This window comes from Dendropsophus ebraccatus, chromosome 3, assembly GCF_027789765.1.
Source record: "Dendropsophus ebraccatus isolate aDenEbr1 chromosome 3, aDenEbr1.pat, whole genome shotgun sequence".
In the NCBI taxonomy this organism is placed as follows: domain Eukaryota; kingdom Metazoa; phylum Chordata; class Amphibia; order Anura; family Hylidae; genus Dendropsophus; species Dendropsophus ebraccatus.
Window position 1 is genome coordinate 80,054,995 of NC_091456.1, and position 15,308 is coordinate 80,070,302.

General features: G+C 44.2%; 1 protein-coding gene across 1 annotated transcript; it reads right to left on the reverse strand.

The window, feature by feature from the left end:
• Window positions 1–1,310: 1,310 nt before the first annotated feature.
• NDUFB6 (NADH:ubiquinone oxidoreductase subunit B6) lies at window positions 1,311–9,503 on the reverse strand. The gene is made up of 4 exons (XM_069962087.1): window positions 9,212–9,503; window positions 8,707–8,799; window positions 4,787–4,831; window positions 1,311–1,473 (listed from the first exon to the last, which is right to left on the reverse strand). The coding sequence occupies exons 1-4, from the start codon at window positions 9,389–9,391 to the stop codon at window positions 1,402–1,404; spliced, it is 390 nt and encodes a 129-aa protein (XP_069818188.1). The 5' UTR covers window positions 9,392–9,503; the 3' UTR covers window positions 1,311–1,401.
• Window positions 9,504–15,308: the final 5,805 nt, after the last annotated feature.

Genomic DNA, 15,308 nt, shown 5'->3' on the forward strand with positions numbered 1-15,308 from the left:
GGATTCCTCTTCAATTCCTCAGTGTGAATGTACCCTAAAGTGGCAGTCCAGCCCCAGAAAAAAAAGCCTAAGTAAGTTCGGATGCTATGAAAATTAAAAAAGCATTCTTGCCTGCTGTTCCAATGGCTTTAGGTCTCTGCCGCTTAACGCAGTTTCCTGTCCCCACAGGAACTACCTGCTTAACAGATCACTGACTGGTTGAGCAGGCAGTTCCTGGAGGGACAACGCTCCACCATGAGGGCTCATTCACAAGACTTGTTTTTGGACCTTTAAATGGGTAAAAATCACATGTAGTAGAAATATAGATTTTCTGCGTGGGGTTTTCCACATGCTGCAGTTCTGTTCAATTATTCTAGAGGAGGCAGCAACCTGAGGATACAACCAGAGGGCTGGAGAAGCATACATCACAAGCAGTGCGAATGAGAAGTAAACACTGTATATCTGTGCTGTCAGTTTCCCTTTATAGTTATCGGCTGCACAAACTTGTTTTCACAGGAAAATGTGTGGCCGATAAAGATACATTTTAAGGGTCTGTTCACACGTACAGACTCGCAGCTGAAATCTCGCTGAGAGTTTTGCAGCAAGTTCAGCTACGAGTCAAGGTCCTGGCAGGTCCCAGTACTACATACTCGCAGCGGTCTGAAAGAACGCTGCGAGTATGTAATGCAGCCGCCCCCTTAACCCCTTCTGCTCCCACTCGGCTGTCTGTATATACATTAGCTCTCATTGCTGCACGGGATCACGGCGTCCTGCTCTTCCGCCCAGCCAATCAGTGTGTTGCCCAGCCACAGCCACTGATTGGCTGGGCAGGAGAGCAGGACGCTGGGACCCGTGCAGGAGAGAGGTAATGTATACAGACAGCCGAGCGGGAGCAGGTGTTAAGGGGGCGGCTGCATTACATACCCAAGTATGTACCACTGGGACCTGCCAGGACCTTGACTAGTATCTGATCTCACTGCAAAACTCACTGCGAGATTTCAGCATTAAACGGACAGCAAAAAGACAGAGTAAACCTAGCCTTACTTTTGAATTCTGGATTAAACTATTATAAAGATACAAAATAGTAAAGAAAGTTTCTGCAGCATTTTTCACCCATAATGCTGCAGTTCCAAAACATAATGCCCATGTTACGGATATAAAATCTGCCCTTTTCTGAAACATGGTGATATGGGTTTTCTAATCACAATTTACATTAAAAAAAATGTTCTATAGTCAGCATTTTTAGCGGAGCCTGATGATTTATCAGTTCCATTGTAGTGATATAGTAAAATATGTAAACTGTGGGTGTCTTATAAAACATACTTGTGGAATACAATTCTAGTCTTTTATTTTAGGAGAATGTTAAAGGTTTGTGTACATATTTCTCAGAAACAAGATTACTACAACTGACAAAGCGCCTGTTTAGTGGTGATGACCACTGCTTGGTTCTGCAAGAGGTGGGAGGACTTGTCCAGTTTCTTGGATGACATCACCCTAAAACAGACAGAAAAATTGTTACACAAATCAACTATCATTTCTTGGAAACCATCAAGCAAAATAAAAAACAAATATGCTTAAAGCGACTCTGTACCCACAATCTGACCCCCCCAAACCACTTGTACCGTCAGATAGCTTCTTTAAATCCAAGATCTGTCCAGGGCTGTGGAGTCGGTAAGCCGCAGCTCCGACTCCAACTCAGACTCCTGAATTTTATCAGGACCGACTCCAACTCCTGCTCCTTCATAAATGGCCGGTCATATACCAGGGAAGTTATTTATCACACTAGCTCAGCAGCTTCTCCTTAATGTCCTACATGATTCTGGGGCGACTTCTGAGTGGATAAAGGAATACTGTATATAAAGCAGCTTCTCCTGTGTCTGCAGTGGATGCAGCGAGTCTCCAGCCTCCATGTCCTGAACTACTCACAACTAGACTAGATGGAGCAGGTGATCTTTTCCTGCTGACAGTCTTCTATGTTTCTAACTAAATATTCACCATACGTAAAGAAACACTGCTAACAATGCCAGATACCTGTGAAATAGAGGTCAGCCATAGTGATATATAGGGGGTCACACATAGGGGGTCACACAGTGATACAGAGAGGGGTCACACATAGTCATATAGAGAGGGGTCACACATAGTCATATAGAGAGGGGTCACACAGTGATATAGAAGGTCACTGTGGGGGCACGCAATGGCACGCACACACACACACACACACACACACAAACACAGCCTGCTGCCGCCATAGCGTAAACACACACCCACACAGCCTGCTGCAGCTATAGAAAACACACACACACACACACTTGGCTTGCTGTGGCCATAGCACACACATAGCCTGCTGCAGCCATAGTGTGCACACACAGACACACAGCTTGCTGCAGCCATAGCACACATGCACACAGCCTGCTGCAGCCATAGCACACACGCACACACACAACCTACTGCAGCCATAGCACACGCACACACAGCTGCAGCCATAGAACACTGAAGAAAAACACACAATCTTCTCCCAGTGAGAAACACCACACTGAGGACAGAGGTTACTGCTACACTACTTATGTCTTCTCCTCCTCCTCTATATTACACAGGATATCTTCATATTACACTGCTGCTCATATACAGTCATCCAGCATCCAGGAAGAGAACAGCACAGATCTCCCCCACACACAATGGACTCTTCCAGCTGAATAACAAACTGCTGAATAGTGACCGACAACTTTTCCATGACCCCCCTTATGTAATAGGGCCAGTGTCCTATTAGAATGTTGCTCATAATATATATTCATGAGCAAAACTTGTAAAATTCATATCAAAATTCAATTCTACATTTTTTAAAGATTTTTTTTAAAGCTGGAGTCAGAACATTTTTTACCAATTCGACTCCAGCCAAAACTAGCTCAGACTCCACAGCCCTGGATCTGTCCTGGGGTCAGTTCGGCAGGTGATGCAGTTATTGTCCTAAAAAACAACTTTTAAACTGGCAGCCCAAACGGCCGGGGCTTAGAATATCTGTGCCCCGCCCCTCCGTCCCTCCTCCCCACCCTCTTCATCATTAGGAATGCCACTGGAACATTTTATCCTATCTGAACATTGCACAGGTGCCTTAAAGATCCAGCCCATGTTCAGTATTCACACAGGTGATCTGCCTGGAGCATTCCCAATGATGAGGAGGGAGCCCCGGCCGTTGGGCACAGGGCTGCAAGTTTAAAAGTTGGTTTTTAGGACAATAACTGCATCACCTGCCGAACGGACCCCAGGACAGATCTTGGATTAAAAGCAGCTATCTGAAGGTACAAGCTGTTTGGGGGGGCAGGGTCAGATTGTGGGTACAGAGTCGCTTTAAAGTGCGCTTTCTGACTGGTCTGAGCTATCTGCAATATCTGCAGGCAGCTTCCAAGTAATGCCAGACATCAGTTATTGCCTTTTTTGTATGGATTCACTTCTATGGACTGCCCTTATCATTGTCAAAAAATCAGACGTCAATGTGGCCATTGTTTAGAGTTTAGGCCAGCCCCCCTCATAGTCAGCCATTATTGCAGGAGAAACAGCCAGTGAGACTTGAAAGCTATGGGCTTCCTATATCATGTGAGGTAAAAAAAACAAAGAATCTTACACTCCTAAGGGCCTATTACACAGGGCAATGATCAGCTGATATCACCCTTTGTAAAGGGGTTTAGAGATCAGCTAATGAAGATTATGCATCTTTTTCATAGGCTTAAAAATCACTTCTAAACATGGGATGTAAAAGTGTGGCTACATGAAGTGCCCCCCCCCCCCCCCCCGATTGTTGCTAAAATATATTGGAAAATACCTCTATATGTGTGTCCTCTGTGTGTTTGCGTACCAAAAAATCTGTGCCTTTAACCACTGGGGAGTGTCATGAAAGCTGGGCCTTTTGGGCTTTGTGCCCCTACCCCCCCCCCCTCAGCTCGCTCCCCTGCTGATGCAGTAGCTGCAACATCACCAGAACCCGACTGAAATTCTCTTTTCTCTAGTTGCGCAGGTGAGGCAGTGAAGTTGCAGTCTGTCAATTTTCCCTCAGTGCACCTGCATCCACACAAGCACCTGCTTAGGATTCCTATCAGGCCCGGGTAACTACTGTGTCAGCAGGGGGCGTACTTCACAGTGATGGACCGAGGCACAAAGCCAGAAACAACCCTTCTTAGTGACACGCTCCACCGCAGGTAAAGGCACTGATGTTAGTAAAATAAACACACAAAAGTATATGCCAATAAATTTCATTATCTGCAACACAATCTTGCTAAAATCAGATATTGTGCGTCAGATATTATTTGTCAATAGACATTGGCCCAGACTTATTATATTTTTGTCAGACACAGACAGCAACCAATTACAGCTCAGCTTTCATGCTCAGAATGAGCTGTGATTGGTTGTCCACTGTCTGGGACAACAATGCGTCTGATTGATAACTTTAAGAATCAGCGGACTAGATTCCCAGCACCACAACATTGCAAGATGCTGACTTTCAATGCAGATGTATTAATGGAAAAAAAGTATAAAAAAAATGTAAATGCTTAGGAATACTGAGGTAAATAAATACATACTGGTAAAATGAAAGCGGAGTTGTGATTGGTTGCTATAAGCAGTTTACACCAGTTTATGTTGTTACCCTTTCATAAATCTTGGCCTATACGTATATTACAACTATGTATCATTACACTTTGGCTTTGCAGTATATAAAAGTAGAGGCCCCCTTTAATTTATGTACACAGATATACTCGCTTTCTTGAAATTAACATGCCGGCCAGAAGTGATGGAATAAACAGCATGGGATACTCACAGGGTACAGGCGTGGTTTCTGATACACAACAGCATATGGGGTTGTCTAAAACAAAACATACATCGATTAGTTTAATAATCATTTTATTATATTAGGCAAATGGGGCTGCGGCTCTCCGTGCAGGTATATAACGGCAGAGCAGAACCAGTGCACATCATGTGCAGGCATCAATCAGGGGACTAGACTGAATGCGGACAGCCTCCTGAGAGGAAGAAAACCTGGATTACCACAAAATAGCCTCAGCGGGATGTAGAGCCGTCAGATATTTAAGACTCATGTTTGGGTTTCGGAATCAGCAGCACAACTACATTATAATGTGGCGTAACTTTACACATGGGATTTAATGGAAGGCAATCTTACTGTACAAGAGTACCCCTTTAATAGGGGTAAACAATTCGGCTACAGTCATGTATTTTGGAGTCTATGTGCTGAAAAACACATAACACACACATTTACCCAGCAATTAGACAAAATCAAACAGAGGTTAAAATGATACTACTACTGTATGTAAGTCTATCGATATGTTCGTCAAACGGAAATGTAGTGTCAAAACCTCACAAACAGATTTCTCTGCAAGTCTACATATTTTTACTATGGCTACAATAAAAGTGTTGAAAATCCATAACAGGCTGAAACACCACAACATGAGCTTTTTTTCTACATAGAAAACATTTGACAAGTCAATATCATTGCAAACATGTTATCCACTTGTCTGCTGTTCTAATCTGCAGCAAAATGTATTCCCCATTTACATCATGTTTATGCTGTCTGCCACATGTATGTCAGGACACATTGTAACTTATTGGATATAATAATAAGAAAATAATAAAGATGTATTTACCTGTCCATGCTCCCCCAGTGTCTTCCAGCCTTCTGTGTGGGATTCCCCTCTGACTGCAGCTGCCGATGACACTTCCAAAAGCCATCTCTGCAATAGCAATCTGTGGCACTGCCATTGTCTGGCTGAGCGCCCTGCCACTGACTAGAGAGATAGGTTTCAGAAGTGTAATCGTCGGCTGCAGTCAGCGGGGCATCCTACAGACAAGGCTGAAGGAAACCGGAGCAGCGTAGACAGGTAAGTACATCTGTATTATTTTACAACTTTAGGGTAGCTTCATACGTTCTGTTTGTGCTACAGATTTTACGCTGTGTTCAATTATTTATCATGATTTACACAGTATGAACACAGCATAAAATATGAAGCATATACAGTACTATTATAAAGAGTATTCTGAGAATATCATCACACATACTGTACAAACTGCTAATGTAATGCTATGTACATTATTATAAACAAGTAGCTTAAAGGGAACCTGTCACCGGGGACCCGGGCACAGAGCCCGTCTGACTAGGGCTGGGCGGTATACCGCAAAAATACCGATACCGTCACTGGCGTCGGTTAACCGACCTCAACTTTGCCAGGACGGTATCTGCGGTATTTTTCCTCCCCTCACCCAGCGGCCGCATGCTCTGCTCCACTCAGGCTTCCTCGCGTCCCTCTTCCTCCGCTGCCTGGCCTGGGTAAAACTATTCTGCTGTCTGGGGGGGGCGTGCGCCATGTGTGACGCTCGGCTCAGGACACTGATAACAGTGCTGCTGGGGGTAAAGAAGAAGGCTGGAGATCCGACAGGCTGTTTCCAGGTAGCAGCTCCCCCTCCAGTGTGTGCTCATCGCTGCTGCCGGACGGCTCTGGAAGCTGCACTCACAGCGAGCCGTCGCCCCCCCTCTCCCTCACATACAGCGGCTGCAGGGGGTCAGGTATAGGTCAGCACATCCTCCCTCCACCGGGCACCGCACTCTGTCCCGCGCAGGAATCCTCGGCGCCCGTTATCATTTGTCAGTGTTGGAAGCAGCCGTGTGCGACGCTCTGCCCGGGACACTGACAGCAGATATATGTGACAGGGAGGATTCCTGTGCGGGAGAGAGAGAGCGGTGCCCGGGGGAGCAAGGAGGTGCCGACCCCATACCTGACCCCAACTGTATGTGCTGGGGGGGGGGGGGGGTCAGGGCAGAACAGCAGGTAAAATAGATAGATTGATATGAGAGAAATTAGATAGATTATAGATAGATAGATAGATAGATAGATAGATAGATAGATAGATAGATATATGAGACATATCTATCTCCCTATCTCTTATCTATCTATCTCTCCATCCATCCCTCCATCTCCTATCTATCTAGTATCTACTATCTGTATATCATCTATCTCCTATCTATATAAAATCTATCTATCTATATTAGATCGATAGATTATATATAGATAGGAGATAAAGATATGAGAGAGGAGATATATTATAGATAGAAGATATACAGATCGTAGATAGATACAAGATAGACAGATAGGACTTCTATCGATATACTGTATAATCTATCTATAATATATCTCCTCTCTCTAATATCTATCGATCGTTGATCGATAGATAGCTATAGCAAACAATATAGGCAGCACTGTGGGTGCCAGCAGACAAATCCTAGACCTTGGATCAAATCAGCTAGTAAAAAATACTCTGCAGCACTCTGATGGTAGTACAAATGTGGAAATGTGGATTTATTCCATAAAATGATGAGCAGCAAACTTTATAAGTAAACCACAGGGTTCTGGCATCTCCTATGTCTCCTAAGTGCCACTTGAAAATGGCATAGGAGACGCCGAAACGTCGTGTTTCAAATGGGTGTGGTTTTCAAAAGGGGGCGTGTCAATTATCGCTCAATTTATCGTTACCGCGGCAATATGTACGATAAACCGCGATATTAATTTAGGCCATTATCGCCCAGCCCTACGTCTGACCCCCTGGTGCAGCCCCCGGATACTTACCCTTTCCGACGAGTCCCATTCCTGGAGCCGGTCCCGGGACGAAGATATCAGCGCCCCAAGCCGTGCGTGTGCGCCGCTGAGATGAGTCCGACGCCCATAGAGAATGAATGGAACCGTCATTCTCACTAATAATGACAACGACCAGCTGATGGCAACTTAAGGTCCTGACCTAAAATCATCAGCTGCCAGGTCTATACGTGCAATAGTGATGAGTGTCCAGCAGCTGACAATTGTGTTAAAAAAAATAAAGTTCATATATACCTGACCACGCTAACAGGTGCTTCTGTCCACTCCATGGTACCTTCCTGTCTTCTGCCTGCAGCCGGCCTCTGAGGTGACAGGCCACGGCCAGTGATTGGCTGAGCAACCTATCACTTTAGGGACCAGCTCTGCAGTACTCGCGGCATGTCCAGGACCAGGCAGAAGACAAGAAGGTATTAGGAAGCGGGCACAAGCACCAAGGACTGTGGTCAGGTATGTATGAACTTTATTTTACCCTAGACAAAAGCAATTGGTAGCGATGTCTGTGCAGCTCAATAGTCAACCCGTAAAATAGGCTCAGCAAGCGATCACCAATCTATACGAGCGCCAATTCTTCTCCCCCTCCCTTCTGAGACAGCTGATGTAAAAAAGTCCCTGACTGGCTTTATCTGCAATATTGTGGCTTCTTTGTAATGGTCAAGTTGCTAATGAACTCACTGTGATTATTTCTCTAGTCATTACAAAGTTGCTACAATGTTGCAGATAGGGAGTTCGTTACATTAGCCGTCTGGAAAGAAGGGGGGAGAAGGGGGTTGAGAGCTTTAGCAGAAAGCAGCAGGCTCAAAACTGTTAGAAGGAGACAGATAGGGTAATGACATGCATGGAATGAATTGTTAGTCTCCTGTAACGGGGATGATTTAACATATTTTACTGAACCGGATAACCTCTTTAATGCAGCATAAAATCTGTAGTGTATATGCAATGTGTGAACATACCCTGACAGACAGCCATGGCAGAAACCACACAAGTGATGTGAATAGGACCTTACCTGTGCACACTCACTGCAAGTTCAAGAGACAATACAGATCCTCACTAATCAGGTGACAATAATAAAGAACATTACCTCCAGATGGTACTTCACAAAGTAATGGACAATCCAAGCTGGTATCAGAATTTTCGTGACTGCCTGGACCCCAAGATTGTACGTCCTGAATGTCTGTGAGGGAGGTAAAACAAACAACTGTCAATCAGGGCAAAGCCATCACCACTTATGGCTGGGTTCACACTGCACTAAAGCAGTGTCTGGGTTGGCCCTGGCACATGCATTATTAGGATCTATGGAGACCCATTCACTCGAAGGTGTGTCCTATAGGCCTCTGTATGTACATGTTGGGGTTTGTACAGACTACTATTTCATTTGGCTGGATCTATGCAGTATTACTATGGCTTGGTAGGTATAATGGAGGCCACTGTGCGGTACCCAGCATAGGATAGGCATACAATAGAGGCTAATGCAGTGTGCACCTAGCCACATACAACTATGGCAGTACTGGGCCCTACTAGCTGTTATTGTAGAGAGGACATGGCCTCAGTGGGGCATATAACAGGGCGGCACTAAGCTCACGTACGTATCTCCTCCACAGAGCGTTCTTCTGCAGGAAGTTTGCCCAGAACCTGTCTACAGCATTCAGCTTCTTCTCGGGGAGGACGGGCTCCCGCGGGCTCAGCTCCTGGTCCTTCAGCCACTTCCTACGGAGCACTCTCAGCTGCTGCTGCCGGAGCTGTGCGTCCACCGGATTGACCGACATGTCTGCCCCGCCTGACACCGCACAGCCAGTGCCCTCTTCTCCTGTGACACCTCGGTGCCTTCCAGAGGGCACTCAGCGGCTTCAGCGACGCGCAATTATGACGTCACAATCATAAGCGTTGTGCGACAACGCCCTCTGCTGACCGTTAGTGGGTATTACAGCGATAAATAAGCTGTGCTGGAATACTGACACTAGTCCATGACAAGTACTAGGAGGAGGGGAGAATGGGAGAGAGAGGGTAATATATTAGGGGTTATGTATAGGGATGGAGCAATAGCTGGCGCTGGGGTTGTCATATAGTGGGAGTGGATATTAAAGGGGGGACATGCAAGGAATAGGGCTTAAAAGGATATTCAAATCTTAAATAACATAGCTCAGTAAGTTAAATATTTTTGCAAATACCATTATTTAGCAAACATGCCTCCTGATATGCGGCTCTTTTCCTCTCATTGTTGACAGCCAGTTGCAGTGGTCTGGCTGGTGTATATATAACTATAGTGTAGATGTATAGACCCCATTTTGTCACGCTGATCGGCCCAATGCGTGTAAATATATTTGCAACAGCTTGTTTAAGAATATTTTATTTGCATCGGCCCTTCTTCCCCACTTGCGGGGGTGGGGGTGAAGGCAGGGTGGAGCTGCATAAATCCTGAAAGCCTCAGCAGTGCAGGGACATTTTTAAGCCAGGTGCGAAAAAAGCCAGACTTAGGCCCCATTCACACATCAGTTTTTACTGTCAGGAAATCCTGATCAGGAGGCTTCAAATGACATCAGGAAAGCATCAGGATTTCCTGACAGTAATCCTTCAGGAAACCATCAGGAAATGCCTTCAGGATTTCCTGATGAGAAAAAAAAAGAAGTGTTCTCAATATGGTCTAGTATGCAAACATACATAATAATTACCCACATAGCCCCTTGTGTACCATGCCACCATCTCCCCGTTGGGTACAGTGCCACCGTCCCCCCTTGTGTACCGTGATACCATCTCCCCCTCGTACTGTGCCACCATTTTCCCCTTGTGTACTGTGCCCTCTTCCCCCCTTGTGTACCGTGCCACCGTTTCCCCCTTATGCGATGTATCATCTAATCTGTTGCAGAACTACAACTTCCAGTATTAACTGCCAATAGGACATGATGGGAGATGTAGTTCTGCAACATGAATGGCCACAGGATGCAGACCTACAACTCCCATCATGAACTGTCAGCAGGACATGATGGGAGTTGTAGTTCTGCAACCTGAATGGCCACAGGCTGCAGAACTACAACTCCCATCATGACCTGTTAGCAGGACATGATGGGGGTTATAGTTTTAGAGGGTAATCTCACCTGTCCTGGATCCTGCTCTGGACGGTGACCGTGTGGTGATGCTTTGGATCTAGGGGCTGCAGGTGACATGGGGAGCACTGCTAAGGTCCTAATTCAGGTGCTGGCGAGGTTTGGGGGTAGTTGGGAGGGGTTGCAGGGGTTGGGGGTGTCCAACGGATGTCTGGGGGGTGTTGAGTGGCAGGCGAGGCCACACTGCTTGGATCCCAGGGAAGGTCCGTGCTCCGTCGCTGGCAAGGAGAGGGGGAGAAGCGGGTGGGGGGGGGGGGGTTAGGGGGTTAGCAGCGGGTGTCGGGTGGCAGGTCAGGCCACTGCTGAGGTCCCGGCGGAAGGTCCCCTTCGGTGCTGGCAAGGTCCTGCTGGGGGCCAAGGCTGGGGAAAAATCCTGAAGGGTGTCCGTGACAAATGTATTCCTATGCTTCCGGAAAGCCGTCCAGATTTCCTGATAAGAAATCCGGGCAGATTTTCCGGACGTGTGAAGGGGGCCTTAATAAATGTCCCCCATAGAGCAGCCAGACCACTGGTTTTACAGTAGAGAGGTGGTCAGCAACCTAGACAATGAGCTGTCAACAATGAAAGGGAAAGATCAGTATATCAGGAGAGGGAGGCAAGTTTGGTAAATGATTGTATTCGCAAATGGTGAGCTGACTACTGTTGGACTGTGCCACAAAGTACTCCTACAGGTATGCTGTCCTTCTCTAAAGTAGGCGGACAACGGAAGTCCCAAAGAGCCATAGACTGAATTGTAAGTGTAATAGAATGCAGTCTATGGTCCATCTGGCAGTTCCGTACAGCACTCACTTTAGGAGCAGATTAGTTTTGAGAAGGTATCCTGCTGCATGAGTGAAGTGATAGGTACACATTAAAGTGAATTATTACGATTATGATTTTTTTTTTCAATATAGGGATCCTGGTGGTGCAGTCCTTTTTTTCCAGACCCCACTCGATTTCCGCGCTTGGTGCTATTTTCTTCGTGTGGCCTGGCTTTGTGCACTGGAGGTGGGCCCGGCACCCCAACACTGTGACAATATCCCCTCTCTGTGACGTGCCTTGATTAGAATCAAATAACAACAATGTGCTTAGTCCTCAAAGCTGTGAATATGGGATTGGAGGTTACTTTGAGATGTATGAATTGCACAAATATCTTTGTAAAATTTTATTAAATTTGTTTAATTTTAACAAGCAGGAGATTAGGTTGAAACCACATAGTTACAAAGATAAATCACCAAAGGGTCCTTCTGGTAAGAGCAAACAATGTAAAACAATCATATAAACATATCCAATAAATGCAAACATAAATGTAAACGTATACTAGTATAAATCTCCTTGGTTACCTTCGGCCCATTGAGGGAATAGTTGAGCTATGCCACATTTTTGGTGTATATTGATTAGAATCAAGCAGGGCCTTGTCACCTAGGGGAGGGGATATCGTTACACTGGGGTCACTGGGCCCACCTCTAGAGCATAGATCAGTGCACAAGAAGAAATCGGACAGCGCCTTCAAGGTAGTAACAAAAGCAAACCAATAACTGTAATCGGGCCTGTATTTAGAGTTCATGCTGCCCTAGGCACTTTGCATGCTGAGACGCCAACCCCCCCCCCCCCCGACAATGCCAGGTTATATGCATGATATATACCCTGGCACTTGTGTGCCGCTCTGCTTGATGCCCGCTATTCTCATCAAACAGATGTGATGGAGGAAGGAAGGAGGCCGGGGACATCTTAGTTTGGGGACCACTTCTATCCAGTGTCGGACTCGGGTACCTGGGGCCCACCAGAGGAAATGATCCTTGGGGCCCACCAATATAGAACCAGTGAGACACGACATGCTGAGCCGCTTCTCTCCTGGGTTTATCTGTATCTGTGACAAATCCCTACATTTATACAGCTCTCAGGGTATGCTGAGAGTTGTAGTTTCTCAGTGGACAACCCTTTAATAAATCCCTGTGTGCAGAGTCTCCTGGTGTCTGCAATCTGTGGGTGACAACTATCAGCCCTGAAGGTCCAGCAATACATCTGTCTACTATTGTACTACAACTCCCAGCATATCCTGAGGGCTGCAGACTGTCAGTACATGCTGGGAGTTATAGTGCCTGCAGCTGTTGTAGTTGGGTCCTAGGTGCTTTATACACTGGATGCTTTGTGGCATATAAGAATACATAGATCTGAGCCCCCACACAGGGCCAATTCTAGCTTTTCTGCCGCCTGAGGCAAGAACTGACAAAGCGCCTTCCCCCCCTCGATTTTTTTATTTTTTTTATTTTAAGACAATCTCGATTGAAATCTCGATTTTCAATTTTTATGTTAAATAAGCAGAAAAAGTACACCAAGACACAGATGAAGCAGTATTAGCAGCTATAATATAATGTATATACTGTGTGTATATCTTACACGGCGCTGTACTACATAGGCAATTAGTGTGCTGCTTTTGATGCACAGTGGGGATACCCGTAGTTTCCCGTGTGATAATTAATACAAAGAAAAATAAAATAAAGAGATTTGCATCTAGCGCACCTAAATAAAACTCATCAGAAGGTCATTACTCACGATATCTTTTTCATCTGCTTTTACTCTTGGTGATGAGGTGTTTGTAATCCTTCCGATTTGGAGTTCCAACAGGGTGAGTATAGTCCACGCTGGGAGTACGCCCCGGCCGGTGGCGTGTTCTCAACCAGCTAGCTAGTGTTCCGGTAAGGGTTTACTGTGACGTCACAGAGTTTGTTAAGGAGCAAGGTGAGGACCAAACTTTCTCCTACTAGTTTCAGCGTTACCAACGCCTTCCTCAGGGATAGTGAATAGCTCTTCTCCTACTCCTTTTATGTACTCGGAACAGCCTAATTATCCTCCTATTGGTTCCAGGTTGGATTTCTGTTTGTCTTTCTCTTCTTGTGGCTAACAACAGGTGATCCCGTCTGTAATCAGTTATACCTTTCTTTTGTTTTTACTGCTGGGGTTTTGTTACAATTGTGGCGATTTCAATGTCATTCCTTTTTTTTAGTTTTATATTTGCGCTGTTACCATTCAGTTGAAAAAACTTCTCTGACACCTTGTTTTCTTCCAATCTTGTGTCTATATTTATACTGCTGTGGTTTCGTTACAATTGCAGCTCCTCAAATTATTTTTCTGTGCTTTTATTTTTTGTTTTTATTTTTCTGAATGAAGCCTTATATCTTTGCGTGTCTCTGTAGATCTGTTTAGTCCACATCAGTTAGCGCTTACAGTTGGGTTCTACTGAAGTTTTATTACAATTTCATATTCTAGAGTATTATAATTTTGTACTTTAGAGTATAGTAATTTTGTTGTTATAATTTTTCTATAATTTTTCTATATATTTTATGATCTTTCTTTATTAACCTCTCGTAGTTATTTGTAAAAATCAGGTTCCCCTAGGGCATCCGTGTGTGAAGTTCAGTTCAAAAAAGCAAATAATTCCAAATCCATATTCAGACCGTTTGGTGATAATGTGTTTAGTTGGAAGATCATTTTTGTTTCTATCCTAGATAGTTGCTCAATGTAATTTCCTCCTCTCCATTGTTTCTCCACTTTTATTAAAGCTCCAAATTGTGAGAGTTTAAAATTAGCATTATGTTTTAGTTCATAGTGTTTTGATAATGGATGTCCCATGAATTTCCTCTCTATGTTATATATATGTTCACCTATTCTTTTATGTAGTTGTCGTTTTGTACGACCGATGTAATATTTTTGGCAGGGACATTTAATAAAGTATATAACTCCGCTGTCTTTGCATGTGATGTGAGTTTTAATTACATGTTTGTATTCCTCATTTTTGATCTCTGTGATGGGAGTGCATATGGTGCTTTTTCCACTTTTTCCACTGCAGGGGATGTAAAGGATGCCGAAAAAGCACCATATGCACTCCCATCACAGAGATCAAAAATGAGGAATACAAACATATATATAACATATATATAACATTGAGAGGAAATTCATGGGACATCCATTATCAAAACACTATGAACTAAAACATAATGCTAATTTTAAACTCTCACAATTTGGAGCTTTAATAAAAGTGGAGAAACAATGGAGAGGAGGAAATTACATTGAGCAACTATCTAGGATAGAAACAAAAATGATCTTCCAACTAAACACATTATCACCAAACGGTCTGAATATGGATTTGGAATTATTTGCTTTTTTGAACTGAACTTCACACACGGATGCCCTAGGGGAACCTGATTTTTACAAATAACTACGAGAGGTTAATAAAGAAAGATCATAAAATATATAGAAAAATTATAGAAAAATTATAACAACAAAATTACTATACTCTAAAGTACAAAATTATAATACTCTAGAATATGAAATTGTAATAAAACTTCAGTAGAACCCAACTGTAAGCGCTAACTGATGTGGACTAAACAGATCTACAGAGACACGCAAAGATATAAGGCTTCATTCAGAAAAATAAAAACAAAAAATAAAAGCACAGAAAAATAATTTGAGGAGCTGCAATTGTAACGAAACCACAGCAGTATAAATATAGACACAAGATTGGAAGAAAACAAGGTGTCAGAGAAGTTTTTTCAACTGAATGGTAACAGCGCAAATATAAAACTAAAAAAAAGGAATGACA

Coding starts and splice junctions, on each gene's coding strand:
- NDUFB6 (XM_069962087.1), bottom strand. CDS start 9,391: ATGTCGGTCAATCCGGTGGACGCACAGCTCCGGCAGCAGCAGCTGAGA. Junction 8,800..9,211: donor ACGCTCTGTGGAGGAGATAC/GTACGTGAGCTT, acceptor CCTCCCTCACAG/ACATTCAGGACGTACAATCT. Junction 4,832..8,706: donor TTGTGAAGTACCATCTGGAG/GTAATGTTCTTT, acceptor GTTTTGTTTTAG/ACAACCCCATATGCTGTTGT.